General features: G+C 40.3%; 1 protein-coding gene across 1 annotated transcript in view; it reads left to right on the top strand.

The window, feature by feature from the left end:
• Nucleotides 1-21,152, top strand: part of BBS9 (Bardet-Biedl syndrome 9) — a 441,327-nt gene that overhangs the window by 366,877 nt on the left and 53,298 nt on the right. The window contains exon 21 of the mRNA XM_082662198.1: nucleotides 11,896-12,118. Coding sequence (XP_082518324.1) covers nucleotides 11,896-12,118 — 223 coding nt within the window. The remainder of the gene's footprint in view (nucleotides 1-11,895; nucleotides 12,119-21,152) is intronic.

Genomic DNA, 21,152 nt, shown 5'->3' with positions numbered 1-21,152 from the left:
CTGGGCATATACAGTCTCCAAGAATTACTAGCTCTTGTTACTACTATTTCAACAATAGAATGCCATCCATTGTAAGTGACAGCATTATTTTATGGACCACTTAGGAAAAAAAACAAACACTGCCGATTAAACTATGACATAGTGTGTTTTATCACTTAAAATTTGAGCTAATTATTGAAAGATTTTAGACTTTAGATTTTAGATTTTAGACATACATTTTATCACATCTTACTCTTGAGCCTCAATAAGAGGAAAGCAGCATAAATTGGTTAAGGTATTCCTGAAACTTCTTCACATTCAAAGTTTGATTCTCTTAAGTCACCTTGCAACTACAGGTGATCCCTATCCTTGTTTTTACACACAGCATTGTCCTGTGTGCCACGAAGAGCATTTTGATGTAACCTTAAGAGTGTACCATTGTTGCCTTCATGATTTTTTTCTGAGTCCCTAATATCCATTCTAAAAGTTTTCCATTTTGACTAAGCTCAAAGCTTCGTTTTTTTCCTTCAGTTGAATCATATATTGGTGCAAGTTAAGAAGCTTCTATCCATAGTTAGCAAGAAATTTTAGGCAAATTGATGTTTACTGCTTTAACAATAGTTCTGTGTGATACATTAATTAATCAAACCACATCTATCCCAGAGATTTGGCAATTTCTCTTACTTCAGTTGCATTGTTTGACAGAGGATAGTAATCTGTGTGCATGTATCTCAATAACAAAACATAATACATTTCTCCTATCTGTATCTTCTTGTTTTACATCCTGGAAGGCACTTAGCTTTTGCTTTGAAAGAACATATGGAATTGTTGTCATTCTTCTGTCATGAATATTTGCTTCACTAATGTCAAATTTATACTTCCAACTGTTCTATTCTCATGCCTTTCCGTGCACACAACTTTTTTGTTCAATGATGAGTCATAGTATAATTTTGATATTTTAAATGATAATCAGTTTGACAGGAAAGTATGGCCATTGCACATCCATCAATTGAAGTGACAAAATATGAACAGCTAAGACAAAGACTGCGCATACACAGGCACTGACAGCAATAGCATGACTGGTGCCTGGAAGCCAGCGGTTGTCAGACGCCGCCGAAATTGACACAGTCTATTTCAGAGATGTTAAAATGTGAAAAAATTGCTCTGGAATTGATGGAACATAATTGTAGGCATAGAGTAAAAGATTTTAATTACAGTCATTTTTTATTAACAGGAAATTTGTGAGTGGTTTGAATTGGGGACAGGAAGTTATAGGAAAGGGCAATGCCTTGGTGTTCCATCTTGGAGCAGGCATCCTTAACCAGAAGCAGATTTCATATAAATAGGAAAGATCTTACCAGTTGTTGCGCTTTGAAGAGAAAGCTGCAAATAAACTGTGAGAAGTAGTGAAGGTTGCTATCACTCTTAATTTGGCAGATTGCATAACATGATTATGAAATCTAAGCTTTGATTTCACCGATATGTCATTTATGAGGACTTCAGGAACACAGGTCTTCTCTCCCACCACAGTGAATGAGACTATGTGGATGAAATCACTGATATTGTGAGCAGGAATATACTTCACTTTCTGCATTTAAAGTGGTGAAACTTTCCAGTTTCCTATGAAATCTAATTTCTGTGGTTTAATGGCAGTGATCAGTTGCAGTGGTTAGTTGTTTTCTAACCCATTGGCTGTAAATTCAAAGTCATAACCATCTCTATATAATTTTTAGCAATCTCAGAACCACATCCAATAAACTTCACTAATTAGAAGACATCCCTGTTTTGTAGAGAAATAAGGAAAGAAATTAAATACACACACACACATACACATTCATACACACACAGAAGATATAGGCCTGCCTCCCCCAATTCAAAGAAATGTAAGAAAACTAACTTATTGAGCGTTATTAAGTACTACGCATTGGCCAAGGACTCTGCATACATTACCCCACTTAATCCTCACTCTGTGCTGGCTGCTGTTTGTGCTTCACCCGTGTCTCTCCACCTCCTGCCATTCCTGAAAGGTTCTACATGCTGGACACCTGCAGTTTTGCTGCTTGAGGATTCTCCCTGTTTGGCAGAGGCTGTGCAGCCACATGTTTGATCAGTGACTGACAGGGGTTGGTGGATTAATACGCCAGCTCCCTCATCCCTCCAGTTGGCAAAGTCCAAGGTGCATTACACAGCACCTCCCAGAGTAGTCCAGCAGGCTTGCACCAGTTACCTACAGCAGTAACTGCTCACAGCCCAGCAGTTTATTGTCTTCTCCCCCTTCCCCCTCTCACTCACTCACTTCCCACCAGCACCTCTTGGATCAGCTGTCAGATAAACTACTTGCATCCACATCCTTGCTTCACAACTATTACTTCCAATTTATAACTGAGGAAATATGCCCAAGGTCATGTAGCTAAAAAATAGCAGAGGCGAGATTTGAACCCAAGCTAAGGAGCTTCACAAAAATGAGAAACCTGACTCAGTGGGGGAACTTTTGACAAGGTGATCATACTGAAGTTTTATTCTTCTCCAATATGACTACTTTAACAAGGATAAGTAAAATTTATATTGTGTATTATATGTACCCGTGCTGGATTCTATATTAGAAAATGCTAACAAATTTAATCTACTTATTTGCTTCACATAACACTAAAAAGAACTCAAACTATATAATTGATTTTTTCACAAAGTTGACGGGAAGGTACCTTATTATGTAGACAATTACTATTTAACTTTGAGATTTGTGCTGCTGTGTTGCTGTTATCTTAGCTTGATTGCTGTGAAAAATGACATGAACATTGAATGGTGTACAGTCAGTCACTTCAGATCCCATTTTCTATATTTTTTTCTTCGGACTTGAATTCTATTTGAAAGAAAATAGAAATAGAAATCTAGTATTTGGACCTTCCTTTGCTGTTTCAGATCCACCAGTGGCTTTGACCAAGAAAGAAGTAGGTAGGCAAATCTTAAAATAGTGAAGCTTCTGGGTGGTCCTGAAAAGTACAAACTAATTAAAAGGAAGAGAGAAACACAGAAAGAAAGGGATCCTAAAGAAAAGTGCTTTACACTTAAATCAGTGGTTTCATGTGTTTTGGGACATTTTTTCTTGAATTTGGTTATTTCCTATTCTTTGAGATTTTTAAGAACACAGCGTTGTTAGGGAGGAGTTGATGCCTTCAGTTTATTTACATGGCTCTTCTCTTGTCCTAGCTTCAGTAAGATTTTCCCCAGGCTCTGTCAGATATATGGGTATTTGGGGAGTCTGTGACCCCATGAATCTTTTAAAAAATAATTAATTAATTTATTTATTTATTTTTGGCTGTGTTGGGTCTTCATTTCTGTGTAAGGGCCTTCTCTAGTTGCGGCGAGCGGGGGCCACTCTTCATCGCGGTGCGCAGGCCTCTCACTGTCGCGGCCTCTCTTGTTGCAGAGCACAAGCTCCAGACGCGCAGGCTCAGTAGTTGTGACTCACGGGCCTAGTTGCTCCGCGGCATGTGGGATCCTCCCAGACCAGGGCTTGAATCTGTGTCCCCTACATTGGCAGGTAGATTCTCAACCACTGCGCCACCAGGGAAGCCCCCCTGAATCTTTTGATTCCATAATAAAAATGGGCTCTCCAAGTATTCTCAGTAATGAGTCCTTGAAATGAGCATCTATAACTCAGACTCATCAGAGTCAAGTCTGACCATTGTTATGTTTTCAGGGGATGTGGTGTCCCAAGGCCATTCCTAGATGTTAGTTACAGTAGTCTATGCAGGTGCTAAAAGCTTTGACCCATCCAAACTGGCACAAATCATACTGCTTTTTGATTATGCAGTAAAATCTTATTTAATTGTATACAGTATAGATTATTCACTTGGATAAAGAAGCTGATTTGAATTTTGGTTCCATGAATATGTTAATTGTGACCATAAATTTTCTGGGGGAAGACCTCATATGATATTTTCTGCCTAAGGTGATCTGATGAAAATAGATTGAAAGGCACACATGATGAAATGGGAAAAAAGTGGTCTGTAGTATAGTGACCAAGAGCATGGAATTTAGAGCCATACAGTCCTGGATCCCATTACAGCTCTTACTTTTAATAATTGTGTCATTTGTGGTGAAATGCTGTGCATCCAGCACCTTAGTTGGAAGTTACAATACCAATTTAACAAGATAATTATTTACAAATAATATTTGTAAATTTCTTAGCGTACTTTCTAGTACATAAGAGGTCCTAAATAGTTTTTTCTCTTGTTGTTATTTCTAGTGTCATTATTATTCACAAGAACCAGCCCCCGAAAGATCAACTTTTAGAGACAACTCCCAGAAGTAAGAATAATAGCATGGAATTCAGTAACTACAATTGCTAAATATGTCTCATTAAATCTAAAAGCACCTGGCAAAGAAAATTATTTTTCTGATTTTTAACTGATGAGGAAACTGAGACCCAGAGACCTAAAATAATTTTCCCAGAGACATACAGCTTATAAGGAAAGGTGCCACATTTTAGGCTGGGTCTTCCAACTTCTAACCCAGTGCTCTTCTCATGAGCCATGCTGCCTCTTACATGGAAATACATAAGCAAGCATAAGTCATAGCCTGAGGTGGTGAATAAGTGAAGGACCAAAGCTGCATGTTAGTCCAGGTAACTAATGACCTCAGGGGAAAAAGCAGCCACAAATTCAGGACTCATTTTTCTGGGCTTCCTTTGTCCCCTGGATCTTGACCTGGTAAGTACTATCTTGTTAGCTTTCCTATACCTTCAAAGAAGTGATTTTTGTATATGTTTTCCCTAGTTATTCTCAGTGGGATAATTGGTCCAAATGATCTAATCTACCATCACCAGAAGCAGGTTTCCCTTGGAATATTCATTATCAATTTTATTTTCCAGTCTTAATATTTTTGTAAGTTGTTTCTGAATAGTGCATGTGACTGGAAGCTTTTGCCTGAAGCAGACTTTAATGCTTAGTCAAAATGATTGGCTAGGGACTTGCCTGGTGGCGCAGTGGTTAAGAATCCACCTGCCAGTGCAGGGGACACACGTTTGAGCCCTGATCCGGGAAGATCCCACATGCCATGGAGCAACTAAGCCCGTGCGCCACAACTACTGAGCCTGCACTCTAGAGCCCACGAGCCACAACTACTGAAGCCCATGCGCCTAGAGCCCATGCTCCGCAACAAAGAGAAGCCACTGCAGTGAGAAGCCCGTGCACTGCAATGAAGAGTAGCCCCCGCTCGCCGAAACTAGAGAAGGCCCGCGTGCAGCAACGAAGACCCAACGCAGCCAAAAATAAATAAATTTATTTTTAAAAAAATGATTGGCTATGTGGGACATCATTAACGTTTTGTTTTGTTTTAAAATTGAATACGGCTCTCCAGGATCAGGTTTCATGATAATTCAGGTAATCTACTTGTGTTCCTTCCTCTGTCTAAATCTTTGGGGTCAGAATGGGAGTACAGGTCAAATGCAAATTTCTTAGCAAAACGTAACTTAAAAAAAAGTATCAGAGTAGGTTGATTGGAAGCAGCCTTGTGTTTTCTGCTTGTACTGCTGCTAAACTCCATGAAGATTGCTTAGCTTCTGTTTCTCAAAAAGGTTTTAGATTTTCATCCAATAGGAAGCAACGTGCTTCATTTTTCACAATGCTGTGTTGATAAGGCTGGCACCCTGTTCTACTTCTGGTTAAAATCTGAATGAGATTTTTACAGCTTTTGAATCATGACAATACTGAAGTCCAGTAAATCACTTCAGTTTAAGATTAAAAGATGATGACATTGGGGAGTGCTTCATTTTATTAGTGATGGGTTGAAAAAGTTTAAGCTGATTTTTTTTTTTTTTTTTTTGCGGTATGTAGGCTTCTCACTTCTGTGGACTCTCCCGTTGCAGAGCACAGGCTCCAGATGTGCAGGCTCAGTGGCCATGGCCCACGGGCCCAGCCGCTCCGCGGCACGCGGGATCCTCCCGGACCGGGGCACGAACCCGCTTCCCCTGCGTCGGCAGGCGGACTCTCAACCACTGCGCCACCTGGGAAGCCCCTACACTGATTTTTCTCAATGTTTTATTTTATAAAAACCACTGAACATAATTTTAAACTCATTAAGGTGCCACGTAGGCCATACAGCTTAGTTTCATTTTTAAATTTTATTTTGTTTCAGGTTCAGAGAGTTATTTTACTCTTCAAAGGTAAATAGCTCAACATTTCAAGCCCTCCTTTGCATGAAGGAAGATTCACTGAATAAAATCTATTCTTTAGAAATAATCTGAACCTAGATAAATCCTGAAAAATTCTTATATCTTCCAAAATATATAATTTACAACTAAAGAACTAAGTTTATTTGTACCTAAGTTTACAATGACCCTTCATTTGATTATTTTTCCTTATCTTGGATAATTATAATATGATACAATACAAAGTAATAGTAATCATAAGATCAGTCATTAATACCAAAGACTTTTAATTGTGAATCCTTTGCATCTATTCAAGAGGAAATTTATTTCTCTTTAATACAACTTTTTTTCAAGTAAATGAATACGATGTACAGGTCATTTTACCTTCAAATGTATAATGTAAGGCGGGCCATTTCTGAGATTCTTCTCTCCTCAACTGAAACCTGGGATGTGGGTACACAATCTCCATTTGTTCCTTTACACAGATTTCTTTTTTTTTAACCTTTCCTCTCTGCCTTAGAGTTAACTGTGTGCACATTGGGTAACAAATGCTACCATGGCATTGTGTGGTTTTTCCCTATACTACTATAGTTGTGGATGTGGTAGTGTTTCTATTATAAACATAGGTTTGCAGAAGTTTATGATTTGTTTGAATAAAAGTTTAAAGATATTACTCTTGGGCTTCCCTGGTGGCGCAGTGGTTGAGAGTCCGCCTGCCGATGCAGGGGACACGGGTTCGTGCCCCCGTCTGGGAAGATCCTACATGCCGCGGAGCAACTGGGCCCGTGAGCCATGGCCACTGAGCCTGCACATCCGGAGCCTGTGCTCTGCAACGGGAGAGGCCACAGAAGTGAGAGGCCTGTGTACCACAAAAAAAAAAAAAAAAAAAAAAAAAGATATTGCTCTTCACATTGGCTTCCAATTGTGTATTTGTATTTTCTGATTTAAAAAAAGTAGGATTGAATATACATGCTTATGCCGTAGTATCTTCTGCTTAAGATTTGAGTGCCTTACCATTCATGTAAAATTGGCGTGGCAAATAGTGTTATTCCTGTTTTATGGAGACCTTAGATATACCCTACAGAGATTAAGTGATTTATCTAAGGTCATACAGGGAAGAGGCTGTTGAGGTGAATGAGGTTAAGTCAAAATCCAGAAGCCTTGGGGCAGTTATCTTCAACTCGGCTGTTTTAATTTGCAGGTGGCATGAGAATACTGTTTTAGTTTATTTTTTTCTTTGGTTATTTTGATTGATACCCTAGGAAATTAACTTGACAAACTTGGTCAAACTTTCTGCATCTTACCGTTTCTGAAAAGCCACTTGCTTATACTGGTTTTTAGGCACAATGACCAGTGGAGACTAGCAGGGCAAGTAGAGCAGGGAAGTCAGAAACTCAGCCATGGCTGTACGGTCTCTGGATAGCAAAAAGCATAGCTCAGTTGACTTCAGGCAGTAGGAGGAACAGGCTAGCAGAGGCTAAGGCCTTGAATTTAAAAAGCTTCCTCATAGAAATAGGGCATCACACTGGTACAGAGAGGCATCTGGGACCAGCATGGCATATAGGAGCCTCCGCACAGGCAGGTGAAACATGAAAAGCCATGTTGGGGAACGCACACAGCAGGCAACTTGGCACTGAAGTCAGGCAGCAGGGCTACAGCCTTAGGTCTAGTTCCTTGGAAGGGATTTGGCAGGAGCAAGGCAGCCCAGTCCTTTAAGGAGTGACCCTTTAAGCAGGCTCCCAACGTAGGGGCTCAGGTAGAAGGACTAAGACAAAAGTTAAGTTACCACATGGGGTAGAGCCTAGACCTTGGGAACAAAGCAAAACTCCAATTGTCAATACTAGACTAGATATAGTAAGCACAAAAAAGCCCAGTAAATAAATTAATTTCTAGTACTGACAAGGCCCATGAAGAAGATAAAACAGTAACATGTACATTTAAATTTATTTATGGATTTAGTCACACATTTATAGCTGTAACTTCACACCTACTGTCGTTTTCTAAAAGCCATACATGGGTTAACTGGGACTTTAAGAGTTAGGCTATGGATTTGAGAACTAAAATCATATCAACTATCACCAAAGAGCACTTGCTTAGTAGTTTCTTCCCTTTCAGATGTTTTTTAGCACCATTTTACCAAAATTAAGATTTTCTTTCACTCTTGCAATTAGGAGAGGCAATCGATGTTCAAGTGATAAACATCAATTGATGTTCAATTATTAGTACAATTGGTGTTCAACTTTAAAGGATAAAGGTCAGGTATGTGCATATGGGGTGTGTGTGTGTGTGTGTGTGTGTTTAGACGTTAAAACTGAATATTGGACTTATCAATTTAAGGGCTGTAAATAAAGGTAATGGATTCAAACACCAAAAAGGTGGTTAAAATAGCTTATCTTTAATGTACTTCTCATACTTGAGATTCTAGATTTCCACATAGTTTTGTTTCACATTTTATCAGCTAAGTATGCTACATGGTTGATCAGTGGATTATCACATTGCTTTTTTTTTTTTTTTTTTTTTTTAGCGGCACGCGGGCCTCTCACTGCTGCAGCCTCTCCCGCTGCGGAGCACAGGCTCCAGACGCGCAGGCTCAGCGGCCATGGCTCACGGGCCCAGCCGCTCCGCGGCACGTGGGATCCTCCCGGACCGGGGCACGAACCCATGTCCTCTGCATCGGCAGGCAGACTCCCAACCACTGCGCCACCAGGGAAGCCCTCACATTGCATTTTTAAGGCTCTTCTTTTGTCTCATAAACATTCCTTTTTATTATCATATTTGAGTTTATGTAGCAATTCAGGCCTTCCAGATAATAACCCTGTATTTCAGTAACAATATTTTTTGAAGTATTGGCATTATGCCTCATTATATTAAAGAAATATCCATGCCAAATACCTAAACATGACATGGTTTTTGACTTGATCTGCAAGTTGGCAGTAGAAAAGGAAATTCTGTAGTACCTCTATATTAAGTAAATGCCATATCTACTTAAATTATCTAATATGTTACTGTAACCTACTTATGAAAACAGTAGTTTGCTTAGATGAATAGTCTATAAAATAGTAGGAACTGTTTTAATGCTGAAATGACCACAGAGCACACAAATGCCAAATTATATACAAAGGATTTTTCCTTCTTATACTCCAGAGGTCGTCATCAGTGGCTTCAAAAACAACTTGAAAATATGTCCTCTCCAATGACATTTGGGTTACTATTTTGTCTTAATTTACCTCTTCCCATTATTATTGAAATACAATTCAATTTTAAATATTTGTCTAGTTTAGGTTTTGATATTTGTATAGAGATGTCTTTGTAGTAACCAGCGGTTTATTATTCTTTAGTGGTTTGGGATAGGAAGCTGTTTTTATAGCCTTTGACATCTCATTTAAAAATAATTAATTTGTTTCCTAATTTGCCATCTATAATGGGTCAATAGAGTAAAAAATCCTGATGTTGGCAATCAGCGGGAAGTTCTCTAGTGGATATATACAGAGCCTGCACTTTGGTCTAAAGAACCAGCTGCTTAAGCCTACAAGGAAGATGTGTGGTGAGTGTGGAAAAGGCCTGAGGCTTAATCATCTGTTTGCTCGTTGTGACTCAGGAGTGTGGTACAGGTGCCAAGAGAGCAGAGGCAACCAGAGGCCAGGCTGGCAGTGAGAACTCCCAGTAAACAGGGGGCGGCTCTTTCCACCCTGCACTCCCATTCCCAGCCTGGTGTCTTGGGGTCAGTTTGGGGTTCTCTAGTTAGCTGTATAAATGTTTAAGTGTTTAAAATTGGAGCTCATTCAAAGACAAGTGGTCAGGATGGAAAGAAAACTTGAAACCATGTTTATATAAGGAAGAGCTGGAGGAACTGAGGATGTTTATTCTGGAGGAGAGGGTACAGAATTGCTGTCTTCACAGATATAAAGGGCTGTCATGTAGAAGAGAGGTTAGATTTATTCTGCATGGCTCTGGAGGATAGAATAAGGGCCAACGGGGCAGATTTTGGCTCAGTTTAGGAATAGCTTTCTGCTGGTTACACATGTCCCTGAAAGGAATGAACTGCCCCCAAACGTAGTAATTTTGGATCTTGGGGACAAGCATACCTAGGCAGATGGTTGCTACTGTACAGGGAACGTCCCATGAGACTGGACTAAAGATCTCCAAAGTCCTCCCAATTCTAAGATCCTAGTTCACCATCTCTCCGTCCAGCAAACACATTTCTTGACCAAGCACAGTGCTAGGGGTGCGGAGACCTCCAGGCACTGGAGAAACCAGGCATGCAGATGGTAGCCACTGCGCAGGGTGAGGAGTACAGTGATGGACCTGGTTGTGTGAGGTCTCAGAGTCCTGGAGAGGGCCCACGAATGCGATGCTTGGATGGCAGTGCCTGAGCTGAGTCGTAAGTAGTAGTTGGCCAGGTAACAAGTGGAGATAGGGCATCGCAGCAGGAGGGCCAAGCATGTGTAGAGGCCAGGGTGAGAGTGTGGATGCAGATGGACAGGGGGAGAATAAAACGGAGCAGGAGCTGGAGCAGAAAGTGCTTTATATGCTAAACTGAGCATTTGGCATTAGGAGTTGAAGTTTAGGAATAATGTAATCCGATTTGCATGTTTGAAAGGTGGCTCAACTGATAAGGTTGAGGATAGAGTGGTACCAACAGTGAAGTCACCCAGGGGCTCCTCTCTGAGTCTCAGGTTACTCACCCCTTATGTGAGGGGCTTGGACTATTCTGTAGTATTCTATGAGGATAGTCATTCAGGATCATCCTTTATAATTTCACTTTGATTGTCAAGCCTGTGGTGTTCTAAGTCTCACCAGCCTCTGGGTACAAATGCAGTCACATTGGCGATAATACCCAGATTTCATTCACACTTCTCTATTTTGCTGCTTAAGACCTCCAGACCCCCCGAAACTCATATCCAGTTATCTCTGGGGCCCCCTGGGGATGTCCGATTGGAGAGCATAAGCAGACCCCTCCCGCTTCTCATTCTGTTGTTATCTGAACCCACCTGAGGGTGGTGCTTCCTCATGCCAATCCTCTGTGATGACACCGCGGTCCCTGCCCACCATAGATATCCCTAGAATTACAGCTTGCAGGGTGCTAAGGTGACACTGCACTCCTCATGATCTTCACTGCAGCCCAGCCACACTGTTCCCAGCAAATGGGGGTAAACGGCTCACTTCCTCACTTCGTGTCACTTTTGGTCACCTGGGCACGGGAGTGGGACTGGGTAGGCTTGTGTCTCCCAAAATCCCTCTTGACAAAGCTCCTCTGGTTTTGGCCTACAAACCCAAGGCTGTGGAACCAATAGCTGAGAGAGACATCAGGGTTTTCTCTCCCTTCCAGTTTCCCCCAGTCTCTCCTTGTCCTGGCTCGTTCTCCTTCAGCAGCAAAATGAACTATAATCCCAGGGCTTCACTCTCTGGATCATCAAACATACATACACCCGAGATGATGATGATTATCATGCCTGGCACAGGGCTAAAAGCTTCTCATATACCATCTCATTTAATCACCCCAACCCTTGGAGATACATATTATTGGTATCCTCATTTGTAGGTGAGGATGAGGCTAAGAGGAATTAAGTAATATACTCAAACAATTGACAGAGCTAGAATTTAAAACCAGACTGGTCTGGAATATTCCAGGCACCAAGCTCTTAACAAGTCCGCAACAGTGGGACATAAAAACACTCATAATCTTATAACTTGATTAACAGTAAAGTGCTTACTTTGCTCATTTGTCATCTATGCATAAATTCCAAATTGGCTTTTGCATCCAGGGCTGGGAAGAAACAGTGGATGCTGCTATTTCCCACCTTTTGAAGACCTGCCTATCGAAGAGTTCCAAGGAGCAGGCTTTGAACCTCAGCAGCCAGTTGAGCATACCCAAAGACACAAGCCGATTGAAGAAACATATCACCTTGCTGTGCGATCGATTAGCCAAAGGTGGACGTCTCTGCCTAAGTACTGACGCAGCGGCTCCCCAGACCATGGTCATGCCAGGTAAGAGCTCCATTCATGCTCCCAAAACACAACTGTACTTTGGCCAAATTAAAGGAATGTGCCTGTGGTTGTACTTGGGGTTTACATTTCATATTAAAGTGATGATAGCCAAGAAAATTACTTTCACGTTTCCCCTCAGATATCCCAGGGTAACCACTTGGATAAATATTCTTGGGGTATTTGCTTGCTAGACATTTCTAGAATGGTATGTCTTTTTTCTTCCCTCTGCTTTTAAATATATGATCCATTTTGTTTTGCTTCTAACCAATAAAAAGTGGATTAGAGAATAAAACTATTTTTAAGGAAAATTTTACTAAATGTGATCTCACGATACCATATTTCATAAATGTAAATAGGATAATACAAGCAGCTAATATCGTCCAGATGAGTCCCATCCCTTCTGCTGTTTTCCTGGTTGTGGTCACCAGAATAAGGGGGAAGAGACAAAGAAGAAGACTGGAGATCAGGAGACATGAGCAGGCTTCAAGGCTGAGGCCTCTATGTGTCAGGGGGAGAGAGATCCAGGTTGCCCAGACCTGGGCAGTCAGTGATGACCATGGGCATCCAAGTCAGCCCTTCCCACAGTCAGGGGCTGAGCCGTCAATAGCGCTGCATTCGGTCCTTTAGAGGCCGCAACTCCCAAGTTCTGCTTAGCTCTACTTAGTGTGTCTCTTTATGGCAGCAGCAAGGAGCATAAGTAAGTGAATTTATTAAACGCAGCAGCGGTAGCATCTATTTCCTCCTAAAGCAAGGACCATAGTATGGGAAGTGGTGTGGAGTTTTTCATCTTCCTCCTTACATGCGTTTTGTACACTTACTGCCCGCCCCCCCATGCTGATGTTACTGCTCATATAACCTGGATATGTTTCTTAACTTTCCAGAGTCTAGTTTCTCCTTTCAAAGTGGGTATAATAATGCCTTCCTTGTTGCTAGGGCATTATATGTTTGTAAAGCACCTAGCACAATTCTTGGAACAGAGATATACTCAAAAAATTCAAACTATAATTATTACCATTGTACAGATGTATGCATAATTCACCTTATAAATTTGGGGTGGAGAGAACGGCTGGCTTGGGACCATGGGATTCTGTACTCTATGGTTTGAAAATTTTTTTGCCTTAATCATACACAGGCAGAACCTAACTTTCATTCCAAAGTAATATTTCTAATGTGGCATCTCAGAATAGAATTGCCTTCCTACTTAGAAACAGTTCTAATAGTTTGTCTTAATTTAGGTCTTCTTCATCTTGCCCTTGTTAACATCCTCCTAACTGGTCCTTGGGCCTCGATTCATCCATCTCTGTCCACTGTTAGGATGATTTTCCTAAGAAATAAATATGTAGGCTTAATGAGATACTAAATGAAAAATATTCACTATAATCAGCAATCAGTATATGGCTCTCCCTCCTTTCTTGCCAATTGGAGAAACAAAGGAGGCTTGAGGGAGAAGGCCAAATACATAAAAGGGAAAGCTTAAAAAGAGATGGACTGACCCCCTGATTGGCTGGTGTGTTTGTCAGTGCAGGCCTTGGTAGCCCTGCCTTGTCTTCTCCACGTCCTTGTTGGAGCCTCTTTGGAAACAGCCACTGGGAGTCTGGTGGCATTGCTGTGAGCAAACACCTGGACACCTGGAGAGAAACGATGCTTCTTTAGTCACATTTATTGATTATAGAACTTTAGACATTTGTTTAAATAACTAGATTTGGAAGCAACTTCAGGGCTGTGTCCTTTGAAACCCTTGATGTAAAATTTCTGAATGTTTGGAAGGAAGAGGCAGAGGAAAGGAGGAAGAGAAGGAAGGGAGGGAGAAATGAAGGAAGATGGAAAATGTGTTTGTTCACAAACCAGGAATCTGGAAGCCAGGTGTGTGCCTGTCACACTAGTCTAGCCGAGTTCATCCCGTTGGAGAGATTGAGGCTGTGCGTATTTGTCGCGGTCATAATTGCTTGCTTTTACTTAATGATGACCCACTTTTTGACTTTAGTTGAGTGACTCTCCCTCCCACCTGCCATATCCAATCATGATAGCAAGTTCTTAAAATTTGTTAAATCAGTGCTCTTCGTCATTACCATGCTCCATTATTGCCTATAATACCTTTCCTCCATAGAGCTCAGATTTTTCACATACTTATTTCTGTACTTAACACGTTTCTGAGGTAGAAGAAACATGTAGAATTATTGCTGTTTTACAAATAGAAATTGAGTTAAGGAAAGCTAAATATCTTTCCCAGAGTTACATGGTTACCAGAAGGGTTAGGTCTAGAATCCAAATCTTGTAGTGCACTGTGCTTCCCTCTAGACCACACAGACCACACGGTACAAATATATTTCTAGCCAGAGCCTCCTCCTGTGTGAGCTATTCTTGATCTGGCCTTGTTTTCACTTAAATTGGCCTAGAATTGTGGGAGGAAAAGGGCAGAAATTTCACACAGTCTCTTTTCTTTGCTATAAGGAATATAATAAGGATTTACCCTGTATTTGCTTTGTGCTTAATTTTTATTATCTCAGTAGGTGACATGGTACCATTATTACAGAGATTATTTCTGAGTTATTTCTGCTTCAAACCAGTAGTTGTGAAATTTCTGATGTTTAGCTATAGTAGTTGTTTCAGAATATGTGAAGGTAAAGTGGCATATTAGAAAGGAGTAGATTACTGAACACATAAGCATACAAGCATTTTTCACAGACATGATCTTTTTTTAATAGCTGCGCAGGAACTCAGAAATCATCTGGTTTACTTCCCTCTCTTAACAGCTGAGGTAACGAAGGCGCTAGGAAGATGAAGTGACTTAGTGGTTGGTATTAAAAGGCAGGGATGTGTGTAATTTTACCATGTTCCCTATTAAATTACAGATGAATCTCAGAATAAAAAACTCTTGGTCTTCTCTAGCCTCATGACTTTATGAACCCAGCACCTTGGATGTGCCCTTTCTTTGCTCCAGTAAAGGCCATGATGACAACATCCTCCCTGGCGTCCAGAATTTGAAAATCTTTCCCACTGGGAATTACCTTATGGACTTCTTTGCCTCACATTTCTCCTGCTTGCCTTTATCAACCTTCAGCTTCTCTATCAGGATTTAGCCTAATCTTTATTGGGTATTCTTTTTATTACAGAACCATCAAACTTGTATTTTTCTTATCTGTACCTCTGTATTCACATCTTTCAGCTGGGGAATATTGCATTTTCATTAAATGTCTTTTTTCTAATCTCAGTGGTATGTATTCTACCCTTAGAACAAGAGTTACAGAGGGCCACCAGGGTAGTGTTTTAAAAAAAATCTGAATGTGAATGCCTTTAGTTGCCTAGCTGGCTTTCTCATACCTGTTTGTTACTTGCTGCAACCCTGCAGGTGCTTGAGGCTGAGGTTTACCTTAGATTGCTAGTGATTAAAGTATGGAAGTTTCGAGACTAATTGGTATCAGAAGAAGACTACCTGAAACTGGAACCAACATTTCATTGTTTTCATTAGGAAAACAAAAGATTTGTTTGAAAAAGAGTAAAGTTAAAATCAACAGTAAGTTTATCATATATTTGCCAGAATTTATGTTATGCCTGCAATTTTGTGCCAGTTCTTAGAGACAGCAATGAAGAAATTGCGTGAGGTTTTTGTTTTTGCTTTGTTTCTGGTATGATGATGGACACTCAAATTTGGCCTAACTAGCACCTTCACAAAGAAGGTAATTTTTAGGAAAAAATATTCCAAGGCATTATCCATTTTCCTAGGGATCTTTCTTTGATCTGCAAACCATTTTCTTCAGAAACATCTATCATGTCATCATTCTAGCCAATTTTCTTCTCTTCATTGTTAACTGGACCAATTGCCAGATTTTCTTTTTTTTTTTTTTTAACATCTTTATTGGAGTATAATTGCTCTACAATGGTTTGTTAGTTTCTGCTTTATAACAAAGTGAATCAGCCATACATACACATATATCCCCATATCTCCTCCCTCTTGCGTCTCCCTCCCACCCTCCCTATCCCACCTCTCTAGGTGGTCACAAAGCAAGGAGATGATCTCCCTGTGCTATGTGGCTGCTTCCCACTAGCTATCTGTTTTACATTTGGTAGTGTATATATGTCCATGCCACTCTCTCACTTCATCTCAGCTTACCCTTCCCCCTCCCCGTGTCCTCAAGTCCATTCTCTACATCTGCATCTCTATTCCTGTCCTCAATTGCCAGATTTTCTCCGGGTACTGTCCTTGCATGTGATACAAGCGGTTCTCTAATAACACTTTAACTGCATTGCATCTTGCATCATTTGCAAGGTTTGTAATTTCCCTCTGCAGCCCATTTATGCTGTATTTGCAACAGTTTCCAACAGTTGGTGAGAGATGAACCAATACAAAAAGTTGATAGCAGATGGGGATTCCTCTAGTGTTAAATGTGGAAAGATACTGGAGTAGAGACTAATTTTATAAGTGGCCAATTCGTTTTTGAGTGAATATCTTTGTATTATGCTTTTGCTTTTTTTTTTTTTTAATTTTTTTTTTGTGTGTGATACGCGGGCCTCTCACTGCTGTGGCTCCTCCCGTTGCGGAGCACAGGCTCCGGACGCGCAGGCTCAGCGGCCATGGCTCACGGGCCCAGCCGCTCTGCGGCATGTGGGATCTTCCCAGACCGGGGCACGAACCCGTGTACCCTGCATCGGCAGGCGGACTCTCAACCACTGCGCCACCAGGGAAGCCCTGCTTTTGCTTTTTTATGATTACAATTGGGATAATTAGAACATCTATAAGTAGGAGAATCCCCCCTCCCCAAAATTATGTATGTAAGAATTTAGAAGGTGCTAGCCTGAATTCTGATCTCATGTGCTAATGTGACATTTCAAAGCAATGGAGAGTGGACAAGGTGAATTAATTGAAAAATGTTTCTGGGAACAGGCCAACCATTTGGAGAAAAAATAGATTCCCTAGCCCATTCTGTGTGCCACGATACATTTCAGATGGATAAGAGATGTAAATGTAAAAAAAAAAAAAAGGAAACACAAAAACACACAATGAAATAGAGGTAGATACATAGACATGGAGGTGCAGGATAAGTCTTTCTAAGTAAGTCAATAAAGGCAGAAAGCAAAAGACAGAGCTTCAGTGATACACGTCTCAAAATCTGGTCCAGACGCATATAAACCGAGGTGTATGTTAATGATAATTATACTGGGTGCCACAGTTATAGGTGGTGTCTGAGTGTCCTCCTGCTAGTTCTCTTCCATATAATGTGTACATTTTCATACAAATAACGAATATAACTTTTGTAAAAAGAGACTGTGATAGAAAATGCCAACAATAAAATGACTATAGTTGTATCAGAAATGGTGGTAAGGAAAAAACAAGGACTGGTGTCATAAATCAGGAAATTAATGACTTTTATGTTATTCAAGGGCAATGACCTGTATTTATGGGGCTTGTTTGTATTTCAGTTCTGATAAAGAGACCCAAGTACTTTGCAGGACTTTGTGCAGCTAGTTTATGGATTCTGCCTCCTTCCTACCTCTGCCTCTCCTCTCCAAAAGTAGGCCAAATCATGCAAGATATTGATCTCTGAGCACTTTTTTAACCTTTTCCCAAGTGGCTACATAATTGCTAAATTGGGTGAACACTTTGCCTACAACCCCCTTGACTGCTCTGCAGCCTTTTTCAGTAAGACCATTTCCTTCTTAAAACGTTTTCATTCCTTGGCTTCTCTTTTACTGTTGGAAACTGTTCCTGGCCCCCGCAGGCTTATCTTTTCCAGTCTGCTTTATGCCTTCTTGTTCCTTTTTGTCTCTTGCCTATTGGTGTTCCATCTTTATGCTCTCCTGGACGATCTGATCCAACTACCACCTGAATTCCATGTGCCTCTAAATTTGTACCTTTCTGTCTGGCGTCTTCCAGGTTTCACATGTCTCCATTAATACCCCACAGTCCTCTCCAATTCCACATGCCTGAATGAAACTCATCTCCTACGGTGTGCCTGATCTCAGTCGATGATATTACCCAATGCCCAGGCCAGCGTCCTCAGAAACAATCTTGAGTCTGTTTCCTTTCCTCTCCATGTTCAGTCAGTTACCAAAACCTGATGGTAGCACCTCCCAAATATATCTCTTTTCACTGTCCACATTGCCATTACATTACTAATGCTCTTATCTCCTATTCAGACTACTAAAATGACGTACCAATAGTCTTCTTGTATTAAAAATCCTCTTTTATTTTTAGTACTACCATCAAAAACAAACAACTTATGAATGTTCATAGAAACATTATAATCAAAAAGTGGAAATAATCCAAATATTCCTCAAATGATGAATGGATAAATAAATATAGTATATCCATACAGTGGAATATTCTTTAGCAATAAAAAGAACTACAACATGGATGAACCTTGAAAACATTATGCCGAGTAACAGAAGCCAGTACAAAAGACCATATATTATGATTCCATTCATATAAAATGTTCAGAATAGGCAAATTCATAGAGATAGAAAGTATATTAGTGGTTGCCTAGGCCTGGGGGTGAGGTTGGCATGGGGAAGTGCATAGTGATGGCTAATGGTATGGATTTTCCTTTCTTGTAGCTAAATCTGTATACATCCATAATGAATTTATACTTTTCCATGAATATGAGTTTCTTTGGAAAAACAGGGATATGGGTATGTTACTTCTCTGCTTAAAAATATTCCACAGGTGTTACCTACCACATTAAATCAAAAGTTCTAAGCCTGAAATACAATGCTCCTTACTAAATAGACCGACATTATCCTTCTACCCTTATATTCTGTACTTTCTTCCTTAAAATCCTTTACTAATACTGAATTTCTCAGTATTTTCCAAATACACCATGCTTTGTAAGCTTCTATACTTTTAAATAGTTTCTTTGACTTACAGAGTCAGTCTTTAGCTGGTGGTAAAATTACCACTAATTGCTGAAGACCCAGAAGAAATGATATTCCACAAAGCATTCATTGGCCTTCCTGGCACTACTTGTTCTTCTGTGCTTCCCTGGTCTCTGGTATATGGCTTTTACTGTACTTATTGTAGGGTACCATTGTTTAATATTTTTATTTCATCCCTTACCACTGTATTAGTTTGCTAGGGCAAACTAATAACAAAATACCACAGGCTGGGTGGCCTAAACAACAGAAATTTATTTTCAATCACAGTTTTGGAGGCTGGAAGTCCAAAATCAGGGTGCTCATAGTTTTGGTTTCTCCTGAGGTCTTTCTCCTTGGCTTGCAGATGGCCACCTTCTCTCTGTGTCCTCACATGGCCTTTTTCTCTGTGCATGCACACTCCTGGTATGTCTTCCTCCTCTTATAAGGACACTAGTACTTTTGGGTTGGGGCCTCACCCTCATGACCTCATTTAACCTTGATTACCTCTTTAAAAGCCCTATTTCCAAATACAGTCATACTGGGGGTTAGGGCTTCAACCTGTGAATTTTGGGGAGGACATAAGTCAGTCCATAATACCTCCAGATAGAAAGTAAGTGCATGAAAGACTCAATATATTGATATATTGTATTCTTTTTTGTGAACACAGCATCCTACTTATGCCTGGTATATATATAGTTGATGCCCATCATATCTTTTTTAAACTTCTTATTTTAAAATAATTACAGACTCACAGGAAGATGCAAAAATACTACATAGAATCCCATGTACCCTTCCTCCAGCTTTCCGTAATGGTGATATTTCACAGACTGTAGTATAGTATCAAAAATAGGAAACTGCCATTGGTCTACCTTATATTTCAGAATGAATCAGTGGAGCTGTTTCGAAAGAGGCTAAGTCTTGAAGTAGGTGTGAATTTTAGACTTTTAGAAAGGATAGTGGCAGATATTATAGATAGAGTTGGTGATCTAAGCAAGGAGATATGGGTCTGTAAGTAAACTGGTTAAGTTTCAGATTAGAAATTCAGTTTGGTAGATCAGTAAGCATCCTTTTTTTTTTTTTTTTGTGGTACGCGGACCCCTCACTGTTGTAGCCTCTCCCGTCGCGGGGCACACGCTCCGGACGCGCAGGCTCAGCGTCCATGGCTTACGGGGCCTAGCCACCCCGTGGCATGTGGGATCTTCCTGGACTGGGGCACGAACCCTTGTCCCCTGAATCAGCAGGCGGACTCTCAACCACTGTGCCACCAGGGAAGCCCAGTAAGCATCTTTTGATATAGGAACTTGAAAAGCTGGATAAAAGAGATTGAGCATGATGCAAATGGTGATGGAAGCTATTAAAGATTCTTAAGCTATAAGTGATTTATGGAAAAACAGTGTTTTGTTCAATTTAAAAAATGGTTTAAAAAACAAAACAAAACAAAAATAACCCCCAGTGTTTTAGAAATACTAATCTGATGGTGGTATGCAGGATAGAGAGAAGTATGACGAATAGGGATGAATATAGATAGTTCATCAAGTTCTTTAGTTGCCATTGATGGAAATGATTACGTTTGTAATTTTGTTATGAATAATGTGCTTCATTTCAAATACAGTGAGCTTGAGATGATTAAGATGCATCCAAGAAAAGAGATATGTCAATAGCTGGATCTGAGGGATTTGAGTTGAAGGGAAAGATTAAAGCTTGAAAGTAGATTTTAGTATCCTCAGCTTAGAGGTCATCATTGCAACTTTGCAATTGGATGAACCCTTTGGTAGTGAAGGCAGAAGCTGGGGAACACTGGATTTGGGACTTATCTGCAGAGCCAGACAAGAGGTGGATTCTACAGGGAGGAAGTGAATTTCAAGGAATTCCCAGAAGAGGTTGTGTCAGTACTATAAAGGACAGAAGAAGGTCAAGGAAGATCCTTCTGTAACTGGACGGAACAGTATAGGAAGGCAGATAGAAAAAGAAGTAAATAGGCTATGATCAAGGTTTTTATTTCTTTTCTTTTTCTTCTCTTTAGAAAAGATATTTCAAGATGTTTGAAGGTCAGGGGATGGTGGCAAGATGAGAGTGCTAAAATCCAACATTCATGTTAAATGGGAACGTTTGAGGAGGCAGAGGAATAATCTAGAATACAGGTAAACTGAAAAGAGTTAGTATTTGAGAAGAGAAAAAAATGAGA

The sequence above is a fragment of the Grampus griseus genome (genome assembly GCF_964374135.1).
Source record: "Grampus griseus genome assembly, chromosome: 9".
In the NCBI taxonomy this organism is placed as follows: domain Eukaryota; kingdom Metazoa; phylum Chordata; class Mammalia; order Artiodactyla; family Delphinidae; genus Grampus; species Grampus griseus.
Note: the sequence above shows the minus strand (reverse complement) of the source record. Positions and strands in the feature narration are given on the sequence as shown.